The following is a 21,697-nucleotide window of genomic DNA, read 5'->3' as shown; positions in this document are numbered from 1 at the left end:
AATCCCAGGGTCAAATGAATGCTTAGATGAGAGGATATTTTCCACCCAGGTTCAGAAGCTCACCCTCCCAATTCAGGCACGAGAGACAGAGCTCTGAGATGTTGAAACATGTCTTCACCAAAATCAGAAAAGACCAGGTTTCAGATTTATAACAGTTCTCCAGTTAACATATAAGCAGGGGAAACTAACACACGCCAGCTTTTCTTTTGAGCCTACATTATAGATGAGCAAAAAAAGAGCCAGTGCTTGATATATTAAAACATCTTAGCAGGTAGGAGACAAAACGGCTATTTTTATTACATTTTTGTTACTAGGCAAAGCTTCCCCATTCTACTAGCCAATATATAGGCATTACGTGATCTGAGACATTCCTGCCCCTGGAAAGCAAACTGAATGCCCCTGGATAAAAACTCAGTGGGTCCAAGCAAATGCTGTACAATGAAGTGTAATGAAAACGCCCCGGCTGATCAAAATTTTAAAGAGGAAAGAGAATATGCAACAGCGTTTTACTTTTCACAGATGCAAAAATGCACGTTCTCTGCTACATACACAGCACGCTTCACTGCAAACACAACATGCATAACTTCCTAGTGGTTGCTTTATCCTAAAGGCAGTTCAACAGAAGCACGGATAGCTGCCATTTGCCTCGGTGCCTTTGTTACCCACATCCCTATACTATGATGAAGAACATGCCGATGGCAACACAGAATGAATGGATTGCTTGCAACCTAGACAAGAAAAATGTTCTTCATCAGAAAACGCAAGGCACCACTTTCTTCCACACACCAGACATCGTGGAAATGGGTCTGACCAAAAAGCTATGAATGCAAGAAATTAATCTGACCATAAGCATAGGGTCCACTGCGGTCACGTTGGGGAGGGCCCTTAGCGGGCCGGTGGTCCCACCGCTGGTGTTCAGGCGAAGCGGCTTCCTCCCCAACCCGTGTTAAGAGGGACAGAATGGGTGCTATGATAACATGAAAGGAGTATTTTTTATTCAGGTGGACCTTTGGGCCTCAGTGTTTCTGGCCCATATGAAAACAACAGACCAGTTTGGGATATTGCAATGCTTTCCTTCAGAACCAGTGCCAAAGTTGGGGAGTAAGGACTGCAGTCAGTAGGCAGGGAACAGGTCACTTTGTTCGTGCACTGGTGACTCTTGCCCTTTGACCCTTAAGCCTATCCATTTGTTCGATGAGCCTGCTGATGTCAATACAGTTTTCATGCCGGAGCTGCCCCACTAAACCCACTTCTTGCATGGCCATATCTGCTGGTGGCACCACTTACGCTTTCCCCTGTACTCAACTGACTGCTGTTGAAGCTGATGCAGCTCGGCCCCCCCCTCCTCCATCCCCTCCCAGGCTTAATGCACTCCCAACCCCAAGGCCAACTCTTTTTCTTCCTGCAAAAACTAATCCATTTCCCATTCCACAACCCAACCCTCCTTCACTCCCACCCCCAACACTCAATCCACTTCCTTCAAGACCACAGCCGCCACCACTTCCGGCTCTGCAGCCATATCTACCTCCTCCATTTAGGTCATAGACCATGCTGGAGTTGCTGATCATGGCTGCAAGGGAAAGACATGCCAAGTGATCCTAGCTACAGTCCCAAGAGCTGCACTGCCCTGTAACTAGGCTGGCAGGATTCGATTTTCACCGATAAACATCAATCCCACCCCAATTCACAGATCAACAGAAGCATATTTCCATAAGGAATAATCCAAATGTATAGAAAGGGGACTGTAACAGGGAAGCACTACCCCTGTTACTGGGCAGCGGAGAAAGAGTGAGGAGGGAAAGAAGGCAGAGGGATTAAAGAGGAAAACAATGGACAGCCTAACGACACATCAGCTAAGCAATTAGCTGCTCCTTCACAGGTGCAGGTAGCTTGCTGGAGGAAGACAGCAGGCTACTTAAACCCTTAGACAAAGCCCAGAGGTTGGGAAAAGAGGAAAGAGGCTCCAGCCTGGTTTCAGTAGGTTCTGCCTGAACCAGGCTGGCTACATGCAGGGGGCTGAGGGCAGCCCCTGCCTCGCCCCATGTTACCAGAGCTCTTGGAGAGTCACTGCCCCCCTCTTCTGGTCCCTGCCCACCCGGCTCTTTTTTGATGAATGACCCAAATGATTCAAGCAGGCATGACTTATTGATTTATGGATATTAACTTATTATATTTTGACATGTGATTTTATAAAGCTGTTAACAGTTTCCTGCCATTGCTAAATTGCCTGCCCACCCACACCCCTAATTTTGCACAATAGTGAAAAATTAAATGGATAAAACTCAACATAAATGCTTAAAAATAAACCTTCATTTTAGCCGTCAAAACAGTAAATAAAGTAAAAATCAAAGTCTGCCAAGCCTGCTTGTAACAAAGAAGAGTGAACATTAAAGCTACTTACAGATGTTGGCAGGGGTTGGATGCGCTCCAGAAATCCTGTGGGGAAAAGAAAAGCAGCACTGTCAGAAATGCAAGCGATACACATTGGCCCTAGGGATCAATGGCACTCATTGTTCAGATTCACTAGTGATGGGCAGGAATTTAAGGAGAGGAAGTTTCCACGGCTCTGGGCCGATGCTGTGTGCACCTTCTTCTGGTTTTGCACCATGTAAATGGCAGTAACTTAGGGTGCCCACAAATTATAGTGAGAGGGGCATGGTGATCCATGAGAGGGGAGGTCCTGCTCTGTAGTAGCTCCCACTGTCCTGGGGTAAGAGGGGGCACACAGAAAGTTACCATCCATCTGCTGCTTCTAGGTAACTTCTGGGCCCACAGTGGAAGCTATAAGGTGGGTGACTTAGGTCTAAGCTGCCACACTTTAGGTTTCAACGACTGTGGGGTAACAGTGACCACAGGGGCAGTTACCACAGAGCAGCTAACATATGGTATATCTTGTTCATTGGCTTACATCCTGAAACATCCCAAACGGGAAGGAAGAAATCAACAAGGCTAGTCCACATGCTGCCACTGGCAGCAGACACCAGATCATTAAGCTTAGGGTGTTTTCTCTTTCAAAAGAGAAGCACTTACATTTTCCCCTCCACACTAGGCACTAGCACTTGTCAATGCATCCAATACTCTGCCATGGCCAGCTGTCTTTTCTGCTGGAAACCCCCATCACAAAGAACAGAAAAACAGGTTAAATTCACCTTCTTCTTCGCCTTCCAGCAGTATCTTGTAACTGGCGATATCAATGTCCAGCACTTCAGTGTTCCTCAGCTCCTGGAAGTCCCACAGCTGGCAGACCTGCTTATCCATGGTTTTCTGCAGGGCTGTTTGAAGATCAGCCAGCTTGCTCTCAGCATCTTTGAGTGTCACCCTTCCACGTTGCCCTGCCTTGGCTACAGAGGTCTGCAAGCTGGTAATCTGTAAGGGACAACAAACATTACATTTTAGCAGTTCTGATTGCAAAAAAAATCTGTATTTTTTTTCCTATGGAAAAAATGGATTTTTGACAAAACAATTCTCCCCTCCTCTCCCTCCTAGCTCTGTGAAACACCCACCAAAACCCCAACCTACTGAAAAAATGTCTCTTTTACCGATTTCTTCACACTGTGAATTTCAAAGCGTAGTCATTGGATAACCTGGTTCTTCTCTTCTGTTCAGGGTAGCTGCTGTAAGGCCTAGGTCTTCTCCGGTCTGGCGTCTTTCCAGTGAAATAACAATAGGGTATATATAGGAAGGATTAGCAATATGGATAACCTGAGGATTAACGATAGGGATATAACGGAAGAATAATAGAACCATAAAAAATTAGGGTGGGAAGGGATCTTAGGAGGTCACATTGAGTTCAACCCCCTGATCAAAGCAGGACCAGCCCCAACTAGTTCAATCCAGCCAAAGCTTTGTCTAGTCAAGTCTTGAAAACTTCCAAGGATGAAGACTCCACCACCTCTCTGGAGAGCCTGTTCCAGTGTTTTACTACCCTTCTGGTGAGAAAATTCTTTGTAATATTTAACCTCAACTTCTCTTGCTGAAACTTGAGACTGTTCCTTGTTCTGTCATCTGCCCCCACTGAGAACAGTCCAGCTCCATCCTCTTTTGGAAAGGGCCATGCTCTGATATTTTTTTTTCACCTGCCATGACTTGATTTTACTTCCTTTAGGGAACTAGTTCCACTGGGTGATACCGCAGGGCCTGTCCGAGAAGTTTCTTTGTGGGGCTCTCCCTCCCCTACACCCCACACTTATCACTTCCTCAATATTCTGGGAAGGTCTTATCATGGGGGGAGGGGCAGAATCCCCTTTGGGTTGTGTATAACAACCCTATCCAAGTGGACAGGGATCTACGTCAGGTCTTTACTGTGGGGGTGCAACCAAAACCCTCAGTTGGGCCTCAGATCCTGGATTGAAAATTGAACAAAAAAAGGTCTCTCTCATGTTGTAGGTTTTGACATAAACTCAAAAGTCAATTCCTTTTCATAGTCCCAAAGCAAAGCAGAATCAAATCAAGAAGGAGATACTTAGTCTTCAGGATCAATCAATTGCCTTTATAACAGACGCACAGAGGGCCAAACTTAAACATCAATTTAGGCTTCCATCAGTGGTAATCCCCAAAAGAACACAAGCACTTTGATCTATTAAACCCCCATCTACAGAGCAAGGTGGACTGTAAAGCCTCTCAATGTTCCCTGAGCTGCTTTTCCTCCATTTTACTTTCAGTCTTTTAACAACAAAAAAAAAGACAGTCACCACTTGGTGACTTCCTCATGGCGCAGCCCACGTGGAGCCACACTCTCCCAGTGGTCAGCTCACCCTGCACTGCTCCTGATCCAGCTCCTCTTCAGCCCAAGCACTTCACCACAGTTGAGCCCATAACTCTGGCATCCTGTGCACCAGTACCTTCCTTAGCTGGTGATCCTTCGATTGCCCATGTCAGCCAGTCACCACAAACCGGCATGAGCAAGAGAGACCTCTAGTGTCTTCTGCACCATGGCACTGCACTCTCTCCCCACCTTCCCCTTTCTGAGGCCATAAATACTTCTTCAGGCTTAGTCACTGCCAATCCAGAGCAACCACAAACTCCAGAAGTGTGATGTGGTACTCCAGTCCCGGATTGTGTTCCTCGCTCCACTTGAAGTAAGTTGTAGAAAAGGGTCACCCTTGGGTTCCCCCCCCTACCCTGGGTCTCTCCTTCCACATCTGCTATCTCATTCCTGGTACTTTTGTGATTATCATCATGCCTGAAAGCTGTGGTTTGGAGCTCCTCAAACTGGTATCCAAGAAATAAGGCAATTTAACACCAACTGAACACAGCATAACCTCATCATATATATTGCAAGGGACATCAACCCTAAGCAACTTGGTTTAAGGACAAGTTATTCATTACAATGGCTGTTTCCAAAGGGAGGTGAAAGTCTATGTTGTGAGGCCTCAGGATCATAAACAAGTTGCCTGGCCTCCAACTGGCCCTGACACCTGGCAGCCCAGTTACCCCGAGCTGGTCCTAGTTATCTGCAGAGGTGCATTCTCAGGCTACTCAATACAGGCCTCAGATGTACCTCTGCTTGGCATCTGGCTTTACCTATTCCTGACTCCCTGGCTTGCGACTCTCTAGTGTCAAACCCTGGCCACCCAAATTCCAGTCATGCCCATGACAAACGTGAGTTGGGCATCCAATTCCCTTCAGTTCATTCGGAAAGCCAACCTGACTGGAATTTTGTACCGACGTGATCCACCATTTATTTGTTTTATACCATGGTAAAACCTTAAAACCACAAAAAGTGTGAAGGAAAACAATTCCTCTTCGTTTCTCATTAAATTTTGTTCACAAGAAAGAACAGGTATTACCTGATCTGTTCATTTCAGATCTGGACTTGGTTGCATAGGACTGGGAAAATTTATGCCAAAAGTCATGGGTTTGATTTGCCTAGGAGCAATGAATTCCCTTGTAACCATTCTGCATCTCAACATAACACACCTGCAAGGCAGTGATAATGTATGAGTGCTTGGTTTGCAATCTTTGCCTGTGGGATGCTGCTTTTACATAATACAACCATATTTTCTACAGGGGGGTGAGTTAGGGTACCCAGGGCAGGTGTGCAAGCTGATGGTTGCTTTCTTCTCTTGTATTTTCTTGAGGATTAACATGCTCTGGACTCTTTATCAGAGGATGATTTTGCTGCTGAACAATGAGCCCCTGAGCTGAAAGAGCAGTCATTTGGACTAATTTCAAGGGAACTTTTCTGTAGCCAAGGGTCAGTTTCATGAAGCCGGAGCTTCAAGGTTTAAATGATCTCCTCTTTCAAAGATGGATGAAGCATAACCTTAAAACCCAAACGCCCTGGAAGTTCAGAAAACTTGAAATCCAAACCAGGATTTAGGATTTTGTTGATCCCATTGTATAAAAATGCCAAAGTGGTTTACAGGCCTACATCCCATTTTCAAGCATCATCAAAGCCAGATTTGCAAAGCTGCCTAGGTGTATATAGTCACTGAGAGGTGTATCCAAAAGTATCTAAGCAGATGAGGTACCTAACTCTCAAAAGTTATTAAGAGTTGGGCACCTAACTCAAGCATAATTCTTGTAGGCACTTATTAGCCTTTTTGAGTGTCTAAATGTTTTTGGAAACCTGTTCTTTAGTGGGTTTCCTTGTTGGGTGCCTGGCCCCACACTGATGTGGGAACCAACACCGCTGTTTCATGAGGTGGCCCACATAGCCTCGTGTTGACTTGCCTTGAACTGGAATCCCCTGGTGTGGTACTAGGGATGCTGAAGTGGTATAGAAATGTCCCTATCCCTCACAGAGTTTGTGGCTTTTAGGAATCTATATCCCAAGTTGGTGTTGAAAGTGGGATTTTGGTCTGCCATCACCTAGACCCTTATGAAATGTTCACTGTGTGTCCAGTCTCTGTGGCATTGGGAAGATGCAGGTATGGAGGACTAATTACTGTCTTGAATGCTTGCCAGCTCCTAGCTTTGTGGCACTTGCCTGTGCCAAACACCAGCCCAGGTTTAATCCAGACAGTACATTTGATTACAATTGGTGTTATAGCCACCACTGGGGCTGATTGTGCTGTGGTTGACCAAGCACAGCAACCAAAGACTAGAGGATCAGGCAGCAACTCCCCTGTGCCAGAAGGCGTCACAGGTGTGCCAAAATCAAGCTGTCTCTTGCACAGTTACAACATACCATGTGTACCCACTAACCCGCTCCAATCCATGTGAAGGCAAAGGGGTAGGAAAGCTGGAAACAATCAAGGAAGATTCTCTTTCCTCTGTATCCTGAAGCCATATCGTGTGCAGTTGGGATTTTCTCTCTCCTCTGGCATGCACACACAAATCATGGTCCTGGAGCTGCTGGAGCCAAGTGCCATGAGAGAAGGGTGCCCTTTTCTTATCTTTTGTCACCATAAACAACACTTATTTGGCATGGGCCAGGGACACAGCCCATGCTTTATAACAATACTGAACTCGATGGGGAATCAAAGCTGTCTCACAGATAGTATCAAGCAATGGACTCCTGGGCTTTTTTGCTTGCAGGTGAAAAATGGAAACTGCTTATCTTGCTGGGATCCCATGACCCCTGCTGACTTTCTGCCCCTGGGGCAGGGGGCTGGATTCAAAGATCTGCTGAGGTCCCTTCCAGCCCTAATGTCTACTGTGTATGAGATAAGAACGAGACCCCCCTCTGCATTTAAGTTATGGATAAGAACATAACAGCATAAGAACTGCCATGCTGGGTCAAACAAATGGTCCATCTAACCCAGCATCCTCTCTGGAAAGTAGTAAATGCTTTAAAACAGGGGTATCAAACTCACTGCAGGCCATGGGCTGGAGCTACAAAACCTGTAGCTACAATGATAGTGAGTCCAGTGGTTCCTGCAGCAGGTCCAGTGGTGCAAGCGCAGCTCTGCTGGGGTCTGTCAGGGTCCAGGCACTCTGACTTCTGCAGCAGACATTGCCCTCAACTTCAGTAGCCTGCCAGTAGCCTAATGGGCCAGATGAAATAGCTCCACCAGCCAGATTTGGCCTATGGGCCATGCGTTTGACATCCCTGCTTTAGGGGGAGAGGATCTATATAGAACATGTCTAATGCAATCCAGCCCATGGCGTATTTTCCCTAGCATCAAACTTCCAAAGATTTCATCTGCTGTCCGGCTATTTTTACCACATCCATAGATGGCCTACCTGAAGAAATGCAATATTAACAATAATACCCAAGAGATTCAAGCGCTGAAATGTGCTCATGGCACCATGATGTACAACAAAGCATTGATCATTTTTAGCAAACTCACCTCACTATGGAAGCAGATAAATGAGAGAGACAAAGGGAAAGAGATGTGAGCTGGCATCACCAGGATCTGCTCCTTCCTCCTGAAACTATTTGCCACATCTGCAACTGAACATGCAGCTCTCAGATCATCCTCCACAGTCATCTACAGACTCATTGATGATGTCCCTATTTATCGTAAGACTGTCATCCTCGTTCATCAGGACTGCCACTACCATCAGTAATGTCATCCTTGGCCAAAACAAGCCATGCAAATACCCAGAGATGGTAACCAAAATCTGTGCACCTAATGGACAAGGCATTAGGCTGATCCCCCAGAAGGTCACTTATTCAAATTCTTTTGGGAAAACTCTTAATAGCAAATATTCCTCTCCACCTCAAGGGATCACAAGCAGGGAAAGAACACATGACTTTACTGGCTTCATCCCTGCATACAGATCAATCTTAAATTTAAAAAAAAGAAAAGATTGTGTCGGGTATTACCATGGTGGCCTTTAAACCTCTGGACACAGCAATCCACCAGATCTCAGCTGGTATAAATCTATATAGCCCCGTTCACTTCACCGACATCACACTGTTTTATACCCACTGAAACCACAGCCGCTCATCAGGCAGAAAATCCAGGGCTCTAAGAGTTAATAACCCATTTCCCATCTTTTCCCTGCCTAGCCCATGTTTCGAGTAGGTTCAGTGAACATCAACAATAATGGAGAAAAGGACCACTGCATACCCTTGTTCACAGATCGTGGTCTAACTCCAGGTTTGAAACCAGTGCAACAAAAGACTAGCGAGGTAAGGCAACAGCTTGGTTTTAAGACTCAGTCACGTGACACTGATGACACAATGCAGTTTACTGGCAATGCAAGAGGAGCATTTAACCATGAGCAAACAACAGTGTTACATGTTATGTACAAGACACAGCCGTGGGCTGTCAGAAAGCAAGAAAGCAGGTAGGCATTTACTCAAGCCATGGTGTGGGCTAACTTCACTGGGTGGGAATGGCCCCGGGGCTGAAAACCAATGCAAGATCTATGCACCATGCATATTCGTTATCATCCAGCTGCAGCACAAGGTGATTTTTTTTGTGCGTTGGAAGTCTGTTCCCCACTCGGACAGAGCAATGGACTTCCTCGCACCTTCCCCGATTGGTGAAAGGCCACGTTGCTTTACTGGCTTCAACCCTGACAGAGCCCTGAAAAGTTGGGGAGCCAAAGAGTTGCAGCCGGTACCACGAAACTCGGGGGAAAGTGGTGGAACAGAAAACCACAAGGCCTAGTTCACAGGAATGGAAAGCACCGTTGGCTGCTCCTCCACAATTAGTCTGATGGAGCTCACTTGCATCGGAGTACGTCAGGAGGCGTTCCACTGAAGTCAAGGGGTCTGCTTCTCCGTATCCTACACCTTGAGCAGCTATTTTACACCAGTGCTGAGTGGATATAAACTGGGGCCTGATTATAACATCCACTTTGCACTCATTTTGTTCTGTGTTAAGATGACAGGGAAAGGAGCCCAACTGAGTAAATCAGGCTCACTGTCAGGATCTGGGAGCAAAACTAGAGCGCCCGACCAAAAAATCAGGGCCAGTATAAAGCCAAGCCATAAGGAAAATGTGTCTGCTCCCAGACCCATTCCAACCCATTGACTTCCGCACAGTGATAAGCAGCATTTTAAAGGGTTTTTTCCTTGTTTATGTTTAAGGATGATACATTTGGGAAAGGGGATGACAGAAAATTGCTGCCAATCAACAGGGAACACCTGGGTAAATTCAGGCATCTCTGGTCCTTTACACTTCAGCTTACCAATTTCCTGCTTGATGAAGAGGATGAGACGTATTTTATGCTAGAGCTGCTTCCCCCTCCCAAGCCAAAACTGCCTTCTCCAACACTGACCCCACTGACACCACCACCTCCCACACTGATCCCACCGCCACTACCAATCGAATGGCCAAAACTGCTTCCACCACCTCCGCCAACTCCAAGACCGAGACCGATGCCACCAACGCCACCGCCGGCTCCACCACCGCCACCCCCTAGTCCAAGACCAAGGCCACTTCCATGACCTCCACCTCCTCCACCAAGGCCAAATCCACCTCCAACTCCTCCTCCACAACCTGCTATGCTGGTAGTGTTGCTGACCTCAGCTGTAAAAAACACAGAGACCAATTATTCAACCAACAACTGGTGCCTCTCGAGGAGATGCAAACAGTAGCATCAATACAGGTCCTTTCCAGTTCTATGATTCTCTCTCAAAGACTGGTTGAAATGTTTCTATGAAAACTGCTTTTTGAAGGAAAACTGGGTTTCAACAGGAGGAGTTTCTTCTAATTAGAAGCCTCTGCTTCAATTTTTCTTCCCAAACCCCCTAAAATAGCTGGAAACACCACTGCATTGCCTCATGCGAGTTGCAATTTGGCTCCTCGAATCCCAGTTCTCTCTGATGGACTAGATGCCCCAATAAGACCCTGTCTCCTATCAGTCCCCATGATGTGCAAACTTCCCTTCACCAAAAACCGGGGATCCTGGTTCATGATGGGAAATATATTCCAATCCAGGAGTCCAGCCTCTAGACTGGAGGCATCTGAGTGTTAATTCCCTGAGGCACTGAGATGGCATTGCTTCTTTGAGGCCAAAATTAGTTAGGTTGTCAAGTGTTTCCCTAAAAACACTAAAGTGAAGGGGGATCCTTGAGATACTCACAGATGCTCACAGGATCCACGTACTCTCCAGACATCCTGTTGGGAAGGAAAAAAAGTGAAACAACTGAATCATCCATCATTACCAGGCAGTGAAACTTGGGGACTTGAGCTCTCATCCAAAAGGGGCAGCCTAATTCTCATTGATACCAATTATCATTAGATTTCCAAAGCAGACACATTTTCAAGGGACGTACCTGGTGCCTGCTCCTCCTAGTTTTTTATCTAAGGACTGTCTATTAGAAAATTCAAAAACAATCCTGCATCTTCAATAGTAGGCACCCCATGCCTTACTATTTAACTCAAAGGACAAGCCAAATGAGTTAGATGCACTATTTGTATGTCACTGGTTCCTATATTGAAACACTTTCAGTTTGCAACATGTTTTGCTGGATAACAGCCTTGTGAGGTAGGGAATTATTATCCCCGGTACAATGAAGACAGAAGAGCTATGTACATTTGTACCAGCTAAGGGCCTAGCCCGATAGTTATTACACTATACCGATCCACTGCACCCACCGGCATTCCTCTCCCTCCAGCAGAGTCCTGTAAGTGGCAATCTCAATATCCAGGGCCAGCTTGACATTCATTAGCTCCTGGTAATCCCGCAGAAGATGAGCCAGTTCATCTTTGGCTGTTTGCAAGGCATTCTGGAGGTCAGAAAGTTTAGCATGGGCATCTTTAAGGGCCATCTCTCCACGCCGCTCCGCATCGGCAATGGCTGTTTGCAGCCCAACAATCTGCAGGGCAAAGAACATGAGGTTCTAGTTTTGATGCTAAGCCACAAACTCACTGGATTTCTAACTTCCTGGATTTGTCTCCCTCTTTGTAAAGTCAAAGAAAGAATACATGAGTCCCACTCTTTCACCAATGTCAATCCAGCTACAGTAGGGGTCTATGGACTCTCTCTAAAGGGTTGAAAGACGTTGGGTTTTCTGGTGGGACTTGTCCTATGGAAGTACCCAAGTGACTCAACAGCCCATGTTCTCAAAAGTGGTCTGAGCACCTGGAACCAGATTTTCAAGGATGTATGAAAATCTAGGGGGATTTTACAAAATGCCACAGCAGACTAGGCACCAAAAATCCTGCTGATAATCCAACTCCCTAAAATGAAGCAACATTGATTTATATAAGCTGAGGGAGTCACGAATCCAAGCTGGCTTCAAAAAAAAAATCACTTCAGGTCCCTCCTGCTGAAAACACTAATTTTCAACCTTTTTTGAATTTATGGACCCCTACAAAATCGTGAATGGAAATTCAAAATTTCAAATGGCAGTGCATTTTAATGGCTTTTTAAATTTTAAGTGTGGGGATTCACATACATTTGATTGATCATAGTCATCTTCCATAGACCCCTTAGACATAGTCTGTGGACCCTCAGAGGTTCATGGACCACAGGTGGAAAACCACTGGCATAAAACATTGGTTTTCAAAAATCCAGGGGTTCTTTCATTTGCCTCTTGATTTTTTACCTTTTCTCACACTCCGGGGGACACTTACCTCTGAACTCATGAGAAGTAAGAATTCTACATTTAAAATAAAATGAAAAGTGAGAGTCTTTTAAAGTAACATGATCTCAGCAGCTGGGACATTAAGAAAAATGACAAGTTTTGCAGGGGTTAGTAACACCGCAATTCCATTCAAGATGGAAAATCATAGAGCCACCAAACTCATGAAAAACAGAGCAAGACAAATGTCTCGATTCCATATTAAGGACTTTCCCACCTGTTTTTTCGCATTATCGATTTCAGCCTTCAGCCGAAGGCTGAATTTTCCGAGTCAACTCAGAAATCTCATTCCTGATGTTCTTCAAGTCATGCCCATGAGTCATGGTTGTGGTCTGAAGCGCTTGAAACTGAGCGGCAAAGCAATACGGAAAGTATTAAACATTTTCATATGAAAACTCCCAAGAAAGTATTTCAAATTTAAAGCATTTTGCCATTTAAATGGTGGGACAATTCCAATGCAACTGTCCATTTGTTTTTCTACCACATTATTGAAATGTATGAAGCTGTTGCCATTTTTCTACATATTTTTTGACGTTTTAATAAAATAAGCTAAATAAAAAAGTGGGAGAAATACGGCCCCCTTAAATTGCTATAATCGTCACATTCAAGTCAAATTTACTAGTAATCGTGCAATGTTTGAACAAAGGATCGTAAGTAAAAATTTCCAAAGTACCCAACTGACAGGAGCACCAAAGTCATATTTTCAAAACGGATCTGCTAAGTGTACAAGTCTCATTAGCAGTCTAGGGGATTTTGGTGCCTAATTCAGTGGGATACTTTTGGAAATGGTCCTCTTGGGTCTCCAGGGTTGTTCCATGCTGTAAATGAACCTGGCATGCTACGGTTCATTGAACCTGGTGCTATGACTTTCAGTTCACAAATTCATTCACAAATTCATAAATCTGTGCTGGCTTTTTCATTCTGAAGTAACACTTTCTGATTAAATTTACCTACATTTCATATCTGTTTAACAAGAAAAAATGGTAGCGTTCTTTAGCAAAGTGCTCTCAGCTCTCTGCCTGCCACAGGTGAGATAAGACTGATGCACAATGAGGATTCTCAATATACTGCCATGTACCCTCCACGTGGCTATGATGATTTACCTTGCTCTGGTACCAAGCCTTTGCCTCTGCCCAGCTCCTGTTAGCAATGTCCTCATACTGAGCTCTGACATCAGAGATGATGCTGTTGAGGTCCAGGTCTCTGTTGTTGTCCATTTTCAGGATCACACTGATGTCACCAATCAGCCCTTGCAGCTGAGCCACTTCCTGAAGGTAACACAGAGATCTCAAGCGGGGTGTTCACCAGGACTTAAACCCTACAGGGAGTTCACAAAGTAAATTAATAGAAAATATCCCAGAAGAGGGACTATCACTTTCAACATTCATGCATTTTGTTTAATCTTGTCTGATCTCCATCTACGCAAAAGCAGGCCCAGTCATTTCTACATCAACACCCCCACCCACCATTTCTGTCTGACCTTCTGCTGAGCTGAGCGTGGAGGATTTGACTAAATGACCTCTTGAGTCTTCTCCCTACCCTACTTTTACAGGATTCTGTGAGTCTTTATTTTACGAAGACATCAAATCTTCTTTTCAAGATCTCAAGTGATGACGGTTCCTGCTAGGCCCTCACTCAGTGGCGCTAAGGCTTCATGACCTTCCTTGTGAAAATGCTACACCTTATTTTCAATCTGAAATTATCTGGCTTCTGCTTCCAACCACTGAGGCTCATCATGCTCCTGTGCTAGATTAAACAGCTCTTCTATGATCAGAAATATCTTCCCCTTATAGATACTTGGAGACTGTGATCAAATCCCTCAACTCTTCTTGAATACATGGAATAGATGGAGTCGCCTAGTCTCTCTCTCTAAGCCATACTTCACAAAGACTGAATCATTCTTGGAGTTTTTTCCAAACTCCTTTCTCATGTGTGACCCCAGGACCTAGATACCATAATCCAGGAGGCGATATCACTGATTTCCTGCATAAACCATAGAGCACAACAAAGAGTCTCTTAACTTTGTCCCTGGGAAAAAGGCAACACAGACCATGGCAAGGAAATAAATAAGGACACTTACGGCATTGAAGAACTCTTGCAGGAAGTTTATCTTATCAGTGAGGCTATCGACATTCGCCCGAAGCTCTACTTTGTTCATGAAGCCTTGGTCCGCCTCCTAAAACAGCATAACAGACAGACAGAGAGATGGTGCCTATGGGGAGGGATAGATGGATAGATGCTTTATTAATGTCATTTATCACGATTGTTCACCTTTTTGGACATCACAAATTCATTCCCTATAGCAGTTCGCCTGTTGAATTCCTCTTCGTACCTGTTGGGAAAAAAGCCATGTTTGAATGACAGCTTCTAGGCTGGTTGGAATGACTACAGAGAGGAGAGGTCTGCAAGGGTCCCAGCCACAAACTGGACGAGCATCTTACCCCCCTAGCTCTCCTGGGATTAGTAGCTTAAATGTAAGTTTTAGGTATTGCTGAGCTAGTACATTGCTTAGTAGATTTGAAGTGACATGGATGCAGGTTTTCTCTCTTTAAAAATCTCAGATTCTCTGATAAAAATCCCAAATTCCCAAATTAAAACACAAAGTCTGTGTTTTTCCGCAATTAAAATGAGATGCCACTCATATATGAATGGCGTCTCATTTTAATTGTGGAAAAACACAGTCTAATATATATACTAGGGCTGTGCAAGGCTTCAGACCATGCTTCAGATTCGGAGAAGCTTCGGACACTTTGGCATCTGAAGCAGCATGTCCGGATCGAAGCGGTGGCTTCATTAGGCTTCCCGAAGTGCTTCAGAAAACCTCTGCAGCCGCTTCGGAGCTCTGGTCATAGGGTATGATAGGGACTCAATGAAATATCTATAACTTTATTGTTTTTTGTCTGATTTTGGATGAAACTTGCAGGGATGGTAGCCTCTGCTGAGAGTATGAAGTCTGCCACATTTCAAGAAGATCAGTGCAGGGGTTTAGGAGGAACTGCACCCCAAATTCTAAAAGCAAAACACGTCACATGTATATGTTATGCCACAGGGTGTTAAAACTGCAGGAGTCATGGCCCCTGTAGAGGCCATGAAGCCTGCCAAGTTTCAAGATCAGTGCAGCGGTTTGAGGGGAACCGCACCTCAAGATGTGGACAAGCAAAACTCGTGACTTGGGTGACACTGTGTGTGTTAAGGCACAGCAGGGTGAAAGCTGCAGGGATGGTGGCCCCTGCTGTGGCCATGATGCCTGCCAGCTGTCGAGAAGTTAGATGCATGGGCTTCTGGGTCCTGGGGCCCTGCACCTCTAGCTGCTGACAGGCAAAACTCGTGCCATGGGTGCTTGTGCAGCTGACTGTCTCTGTCTTGGGGCAGTTGATTGCCTGTATTGATTATTTCCTCTCCTTAGTGTGGGGTTTTGTAGGTGTTAATTAGGTGTTAAAGAGTTAATTAGCAAGCATTAACACCTACAAAACCACTGACTAAGGAGAGTTTCGTTTTCAAGAATTTGGGGTGCAGTTCCCCCGACCCCCTCCACTGATCTTCTTGAAACTTGGCAGGCTTCATGCTCTCAGCAGTGGTTACCAGCCCTGCATGTTTCATCAATCAGACAAAAAGCAACAAAGCTACAGATATTTCACTGACTCCGCATTATACCCTACAGCCAGATCTCGGAGGTGGTTCCCAAGCTTTGGATCTGCTTTGGCCAAATCGAAGCAGGAAACTGATCCAGAGCTCTGGCATCTGAAGTGGCTGGAACTGAAGTTAGATCAAACAGCTGCCTACTCGCACAGGCCTAATAAATATATCTCGCTTCATATATATACAAAGCAAAACATGTATATATACGTACATATATATCTGTATCTGTATCTGTATATGTACGTATCAGTTAAACTTGTTTTATTGATAAGTTACATTTTTAAAGTAATTTGGAAGCCTATCAGTGCCTCACTCACTATAAAAAAATAAATCTTAAATACCTATATATTTTGGTGTTAGATAGACAGATAGACAGAATATATGGGGGTAGATAAATAGCAAGATAGACAGATATATAGACAGACAAGAATATTGTGTAAATAATAATGAGTAATAATAATGAGAGAGAGCACTGCAAGTTGACGGTATGATCTCAGGTTCCTGCAGCATACCAATGTGGAGAAAGAAAAAGAGAATACGCTGTTTATTTTTATAAGCTATAGAAGTCTAATTGTCTTCCAGGGAGGTAATGAGAATGCCTTAAAGTGCAGGTGCGAGTTATAATCTACACATGGATTATGATGTTAATTATGGCCAAGAAAATTCACATGAAAGTGGAGAACATTTTACTATCCTGCAAGTGCTTGAATTAACTACTCATCTTGCTTTCGTGGTTATGAAAATTACTCTATTGACCACAAGCCAGAATCCCTCCAGGACACCTATAGAAGGTCGTAGCCACAGAACCTCTAGCCATTACATAAGGCCAGCTTTCATACTTACTTCTTCCTGAAGTCTTCAACAAGGTCCTGCACAGTCCTCAGCTCTCTATCCAGGTGCCCCCTGTCACCCAGCAGGTTATCAAGCTGGTGCTGGAGTCTGTTGATATACACCTCCAACAGGGGCTCGAGGCTGACTCAAGCGGTCGTAGTGCCTTGCAACAGGTCCCATTTGGTCTCCAGCACCTTATTCTGCTGCTCTAGGAATCGGACCTGAAACCCAACAGGCAAAGAGGATGTTAGTTGCTGCAAAAGAGCTCCATCTCATGGAACCGGACTCGTGCTGGGCTAAGGTGACTGGAACCAGCTCCACTGATGTCTGTGGAATGACTTCCCATTGTGGGAGAAGAATCGACAGCCCTTCTCAACTTTCCTTGTGAAAGCCTAGGCAGCTCTGCTGATTTGCCTCAGCTGAAATCAGTGAGGCAGCAGAATTTGAGGCAGTGCCACAAAATCATAGAAAAGGAAGGTTGGAAGGAGGTCATCTAGTCCAGGGGTGGGCAAGATGTGGCCCGCCAAGACATTCTACCAGGCCCGCAGGGCCCCTAAAAAGTTAGAAAATTAATATTAATCTGCCCTGGGATGCCTGTCATGTGGCCCTCGATGGCTTGCCAAAACTCAGTAAGCAACCCTCCACCCAAAATAATTGCCTGCCCCTGATCTAATCCAACCCTCATATAATGACAGATGATGAAACTGGCAGCAGGAGCTCAATGGAGTAGATTAACTGACACCAGCCAAGAATATAACTATACACAAGCATCCAGCCACATTACAGTGAGGGGCAGGCTATTCCAATCTAGCATGCCCGAGAAGAAAATCAAAGTTAAGGCATAACACAAGGAACATGGTTATCCCTAGCTAGCCACAAAATAACAATAACCAGGAGCCAGAACACAAAAGAAATACACTTAAGCAGCAATGCTCTTGATTCAATTGGATGCATACACACACAATCTTCACACATAGGAAGTCCCATGAAAGCCCCTGGGAGAATTCATGTGTTTGATGCACTTAAGTACCTTGTCGAGATAACAATCAGGACTCGCAGTAGAGATGATACCTTTTATTAGCCCAACAAGATTTTTGCAAAAAAAAAATGTTAATTGAAAAAATCTTCTTGGTCTAACAAAAGATGTCATCTCTACTATGAGTCCTGATTGCTTTTTCCTCTAGACCAATACAGCTACAACCTGGATACCTTGTCAAAGTAGGTCATTTAAAGATGACATTCAGCTCCATAAATAACAGAGAGCTACTTTGGGGAGGAGAAATGTATTGTGTGTAATGACAGGTGCCCTTTTATTGGTACTGTTATGAACACCTTGGGGGAAAAAATAGGTACTGGCACAGCCATTGCACTAATACTTAGCACTTTGTGCCATAAGACCTCTGTCAAACCTGAGGTCCATATTTAGCTTGCCTGTTGGAAGAGGAAGGACCAAGCGAGTAGCAATTAAGCAAGGACCTAACTTGTAACCAGGATGCTGCCATAAGATGCTTCCCAAAAGGACCATTAGCTCTTTCCCTTTCATCAAGACACCAAACCTTACACGGTTTTCAATTCCTCATGCTGCTGACACCAAGTCTGTTGTCTCACCTTGTCAATGAAGGACGCAAATTTGTTGTTAAGGGTCTTGAACTGCTCCCTCTCATGAGTTCGCACTCTCTGGACCTCTGGGTCAATCTCCAGTTTCAGAGGCGCCAGAAGGTTGGGGTTGACAGTGACTTTTTGGATGCCCCCAGGAGGTGGAAGAGGACAGGCTAAGCCACCCCCAAAGCCTCCCATACCTGGCCCGCCAACACCTAACCCCCCCACCAACACTGCCTGCCCACCTTCCATATCTGCCAGGCACAACTCCCCCACCTCCAAAACCAAGTCCACCACCCAAACCAAACCCACCGCCACCAAAACCAAGTCCTCCACCATGGATGCTTCCGCCGCCAAAGCTGATGGGAATACCCCTGCTTCCACCTAAACCATGGAGCCACCCCCAAAGCCACCACCACTAAACCCCACATTTCCTCTCCCGACGCGGGAGAAAGAAGGTGAACTAAAGCTGCCTCTGTTACCACCAGGAACTACGGTGGCAGCAGCAGAGCGAACACTGAAACTACGACTGCCGCCCCCAGACCTGGAACTGAACTACTGAAACATTGTGCCTGGTTGAAAGAGTGAGTGATGAAGGAGAGCAGAGAGAAAGAGAGAGAGGGAACGAGACAGAACCCCTCTGAGATGGAAGCCGGGGCTTTTCCTTATATAGCGTGGAGAGGCTGGGCTGGGCTAGGACCTGATAATACATTTAAATTGCTGATGGGTTTGGTTCTGCCTAGGAGCAATGAATCCTTTTCAACCCCACTTTCGCACACCTTTGAAGTGTATTAAAACACAGAAATTGCTTGACTTGCAGCTTTAAGGGTATGAAACCATGTACATTACCAACAAAGCCTGCTTTCCCCCCCACCCCCTGAGCAGAGCACTTAATGCAAAACTATTAAACAGAACCCACAAGGCGCCTCTGGTTTGAATCATACAGGGATATTCTTCCGTAACTTACTGCAGATGGCCATGTTCAAGACATTACCTCCTGTCCGTCAGCAACTGGACGTATATAAGGCTGGGTGCAGCCTTACCTTTGGTTTGACGCTGCAGCCTTAAGAGACTTCACACCCACAAAGAACCTGCCCCGACGACTTCAGTGGACTCAATCAATTGCCATTAAAGAATGGGGGAGCAATATGCCATGGTGTGCTTTCAACTAGTGTATCCAATGGAGACTAACAGGATAGAGTGCCCAAATACAAAGGGTATAATACATTTAACTATGTCATTTTACATGCCATTAAAAATCCCAGCCTCACAGTTTAATCCTGAGAGTAGGCAGTGCATCTATTTTGTGAGCAAAATTAGCAAAGAGAAAAGCAAAAAAAATTCAAGTCTGCCATAAAATGAACTTGTCTTGATGCTGCGTTTCAAAACCTTCCTTCCCTGTATTGTGGGTGCCTTTCCATTCCAATTTCAACTATTTTTCTTACCCTGCATGAAAATCAGTGTTCGTTCTACACGCTATAGGTGATAACGAACCCCTGCCCAATTAACTGGCCTTAATTTCCCACAAATCAAGCTTCTTTTTTCTGCTACTTTTTTGCCTGTTGCTTCTGGGACTGTCTCCCCCTCCTCCAATTTCACAACTCTGCCTACTGTTCATAAAATTCCCTGGGCGTGCTTTCCTCCTCAGACCTGAAGAAGAATGCTTGGCATTTGAAAGCTGTAACTTGATCCCAAGTGCACAGATAAAAGATAGCATCCTTAAAAAAAATCCTCCTCACAGAACCAAAAAGACATTTATAATGAACTATTTAAACCTTCCGTTCTAGTTTGGTCAAAACGGATCGTCGGCATCACAGGCGGACTTTCAAGTCTGGTTTCCTTTTGATTTCTGGTCAGTCTGCATGATTATCGGAGGGATCATTTAAACCTCAAGGTATAATGCATCATTGCAATCTTACCTGCGGTACACACGACTAACAGGTGTACGCTGGGACCACTGCAGGATCTTGCCCTGTTAATTTGGGGCACCTATTGCCCTCTGAATTCATTCCCATCAGATCAGGAGGCTGGACAAATCGGCACCCCCCTCCAAGGGAAGCAGTGAAGCAAAAGCACGATGTGCAGCTTGCTCGGATGTATTTTGCCAGTAAAGGCAGCTCTCAGGACATGAGAAGTAACTGTATGTCGTACAGTACCAGTTATATTTCCACTCCCTCCATCATTTTCACCCCAGGGTAGGTCCTTGCTCAGGGCAAGCCACCGCCTGCTACCTAGTGGCCAGACACTGAATGATGCCTCCTGCAGCCAGCCAGCTCCGGAGAACTGGTTGTTTCCTCACTCCTAACTACAGAGCACAGTGTCTACGCCCTAACTCTCCAGGGCTTTACTTGCACCTGGGTATTTTATATCCACTCCACACCAGTATAAAATGACCGTACCAGGAGGCCAAGTCATGGTGAATCACAGCTGAAGTCCACGTGTTCGCTCAGATAAAGAGTGAAAATCACCCTGAGTTTACCAGTGACTTTTAGTGGATGCACGCTCAGAAACCAAGCACGGACTGAGGCCAAATGAGAGTTTTGCCACTGGCTACACTGAAGTTGGGATTTGGCACTCACCATGGGAATGAGAGAGTCAGATGGTTTGATCTCGCTTGTGGTTTCATGAAAAAAAACCACCGGGGAATGGAACAGGAATTACACAATGCTGTTTACAGCAAAAACGTGGCATCCAGCTTTTTTCAAGAAACAGAGAGTAACAGCTGATTTATTCTGGAGGCACCTGAACAGCTCTAAGTGTGCCTGTAATTGCAGCACGTCGGAGCAGACCCCATTAATTGAGTCTGCTGGAGCATGCGTCTTGTGTATCAGCATTCCCATGCTGCAGAATGGCAGCAAGGGCACTTTAACTCAAGCAGGGGGCACTTTAATTAGAGTGCTTCATGGAGCTGCTGTAATGAAAGCCCCTCCACCCCACCCACACACTCCCAGAGCACCTGTAAAAATGCCCTAAGGGCCTTGCTACACAGTAAGTTTAGGTGATTCTGCAGCTCTTAACCCCTGGATTGGCTGCACATTAACATCTTTAAGTGTCTTAAAATGCTCATTATTCATTTTAAAGTTATGCCACTGCAGGGCAGGATTATCTCTAATCTGCTTAATTTGACTCCTGTTCCATTGAAGTATGGTCCCCCTCTACAGCTATTCTGCCCAAATTGAAGTCCTTCAGAATCCT

At 45.2% G+C, this 21,697-nt stretch overlaps 1 protein-coding gene across 1 annotated transcript; it reads right to left on the bottom strand.

Moving 5' to 3' along the window:
- Positions 1–3,117: 3,117 nt before the first annotated feature.
- On the bottom strand, positions 3,118–19,482 carry LOC149860897 (keratin, type II cytoskeletal cochleal-like). Its single transcript, XM_090053701.1, is given in 14 exon segments — positions 3,118–3,366; positions 10,033–10,373; positions 10,930–10,964; positions 11,445–11,665; positions 12,651–12,689; positions 12,691–12,780; positions 13,537–13,701; positions 14,514–14,609; positions 14,705–14,765; positions 16,916–17,124; positions 18,512–18,717; positions 18,779–18,864; positions 18,900–18,993; positions 19,470–19,482. Coding segments are annotated over 14 exon segments (1,905 nt in total).
- Positions 19,483–21,697: the final 2,215 nt, after the last annotated feature.

Source organism: Crocodylus siamensis, chromosome 6, assembly GCF_052110815.1.
Source record: "Crocodylus siamensis isolate JL-2025a chromosome 6, ASM5211081v1, whole genome shotgun sequence".
NCBI classification, from domain to species: Eukaryota; Metazoa; Chordata; order Crocodylia; family Crocodylidae; genus Crocodylus; species Crocodylus siamensis.
The sequence above is the reverse complement of the archived record's forward strand: the minus strand, read 5'-3'. Positions and strand labels throughout refer to the sequence as shown.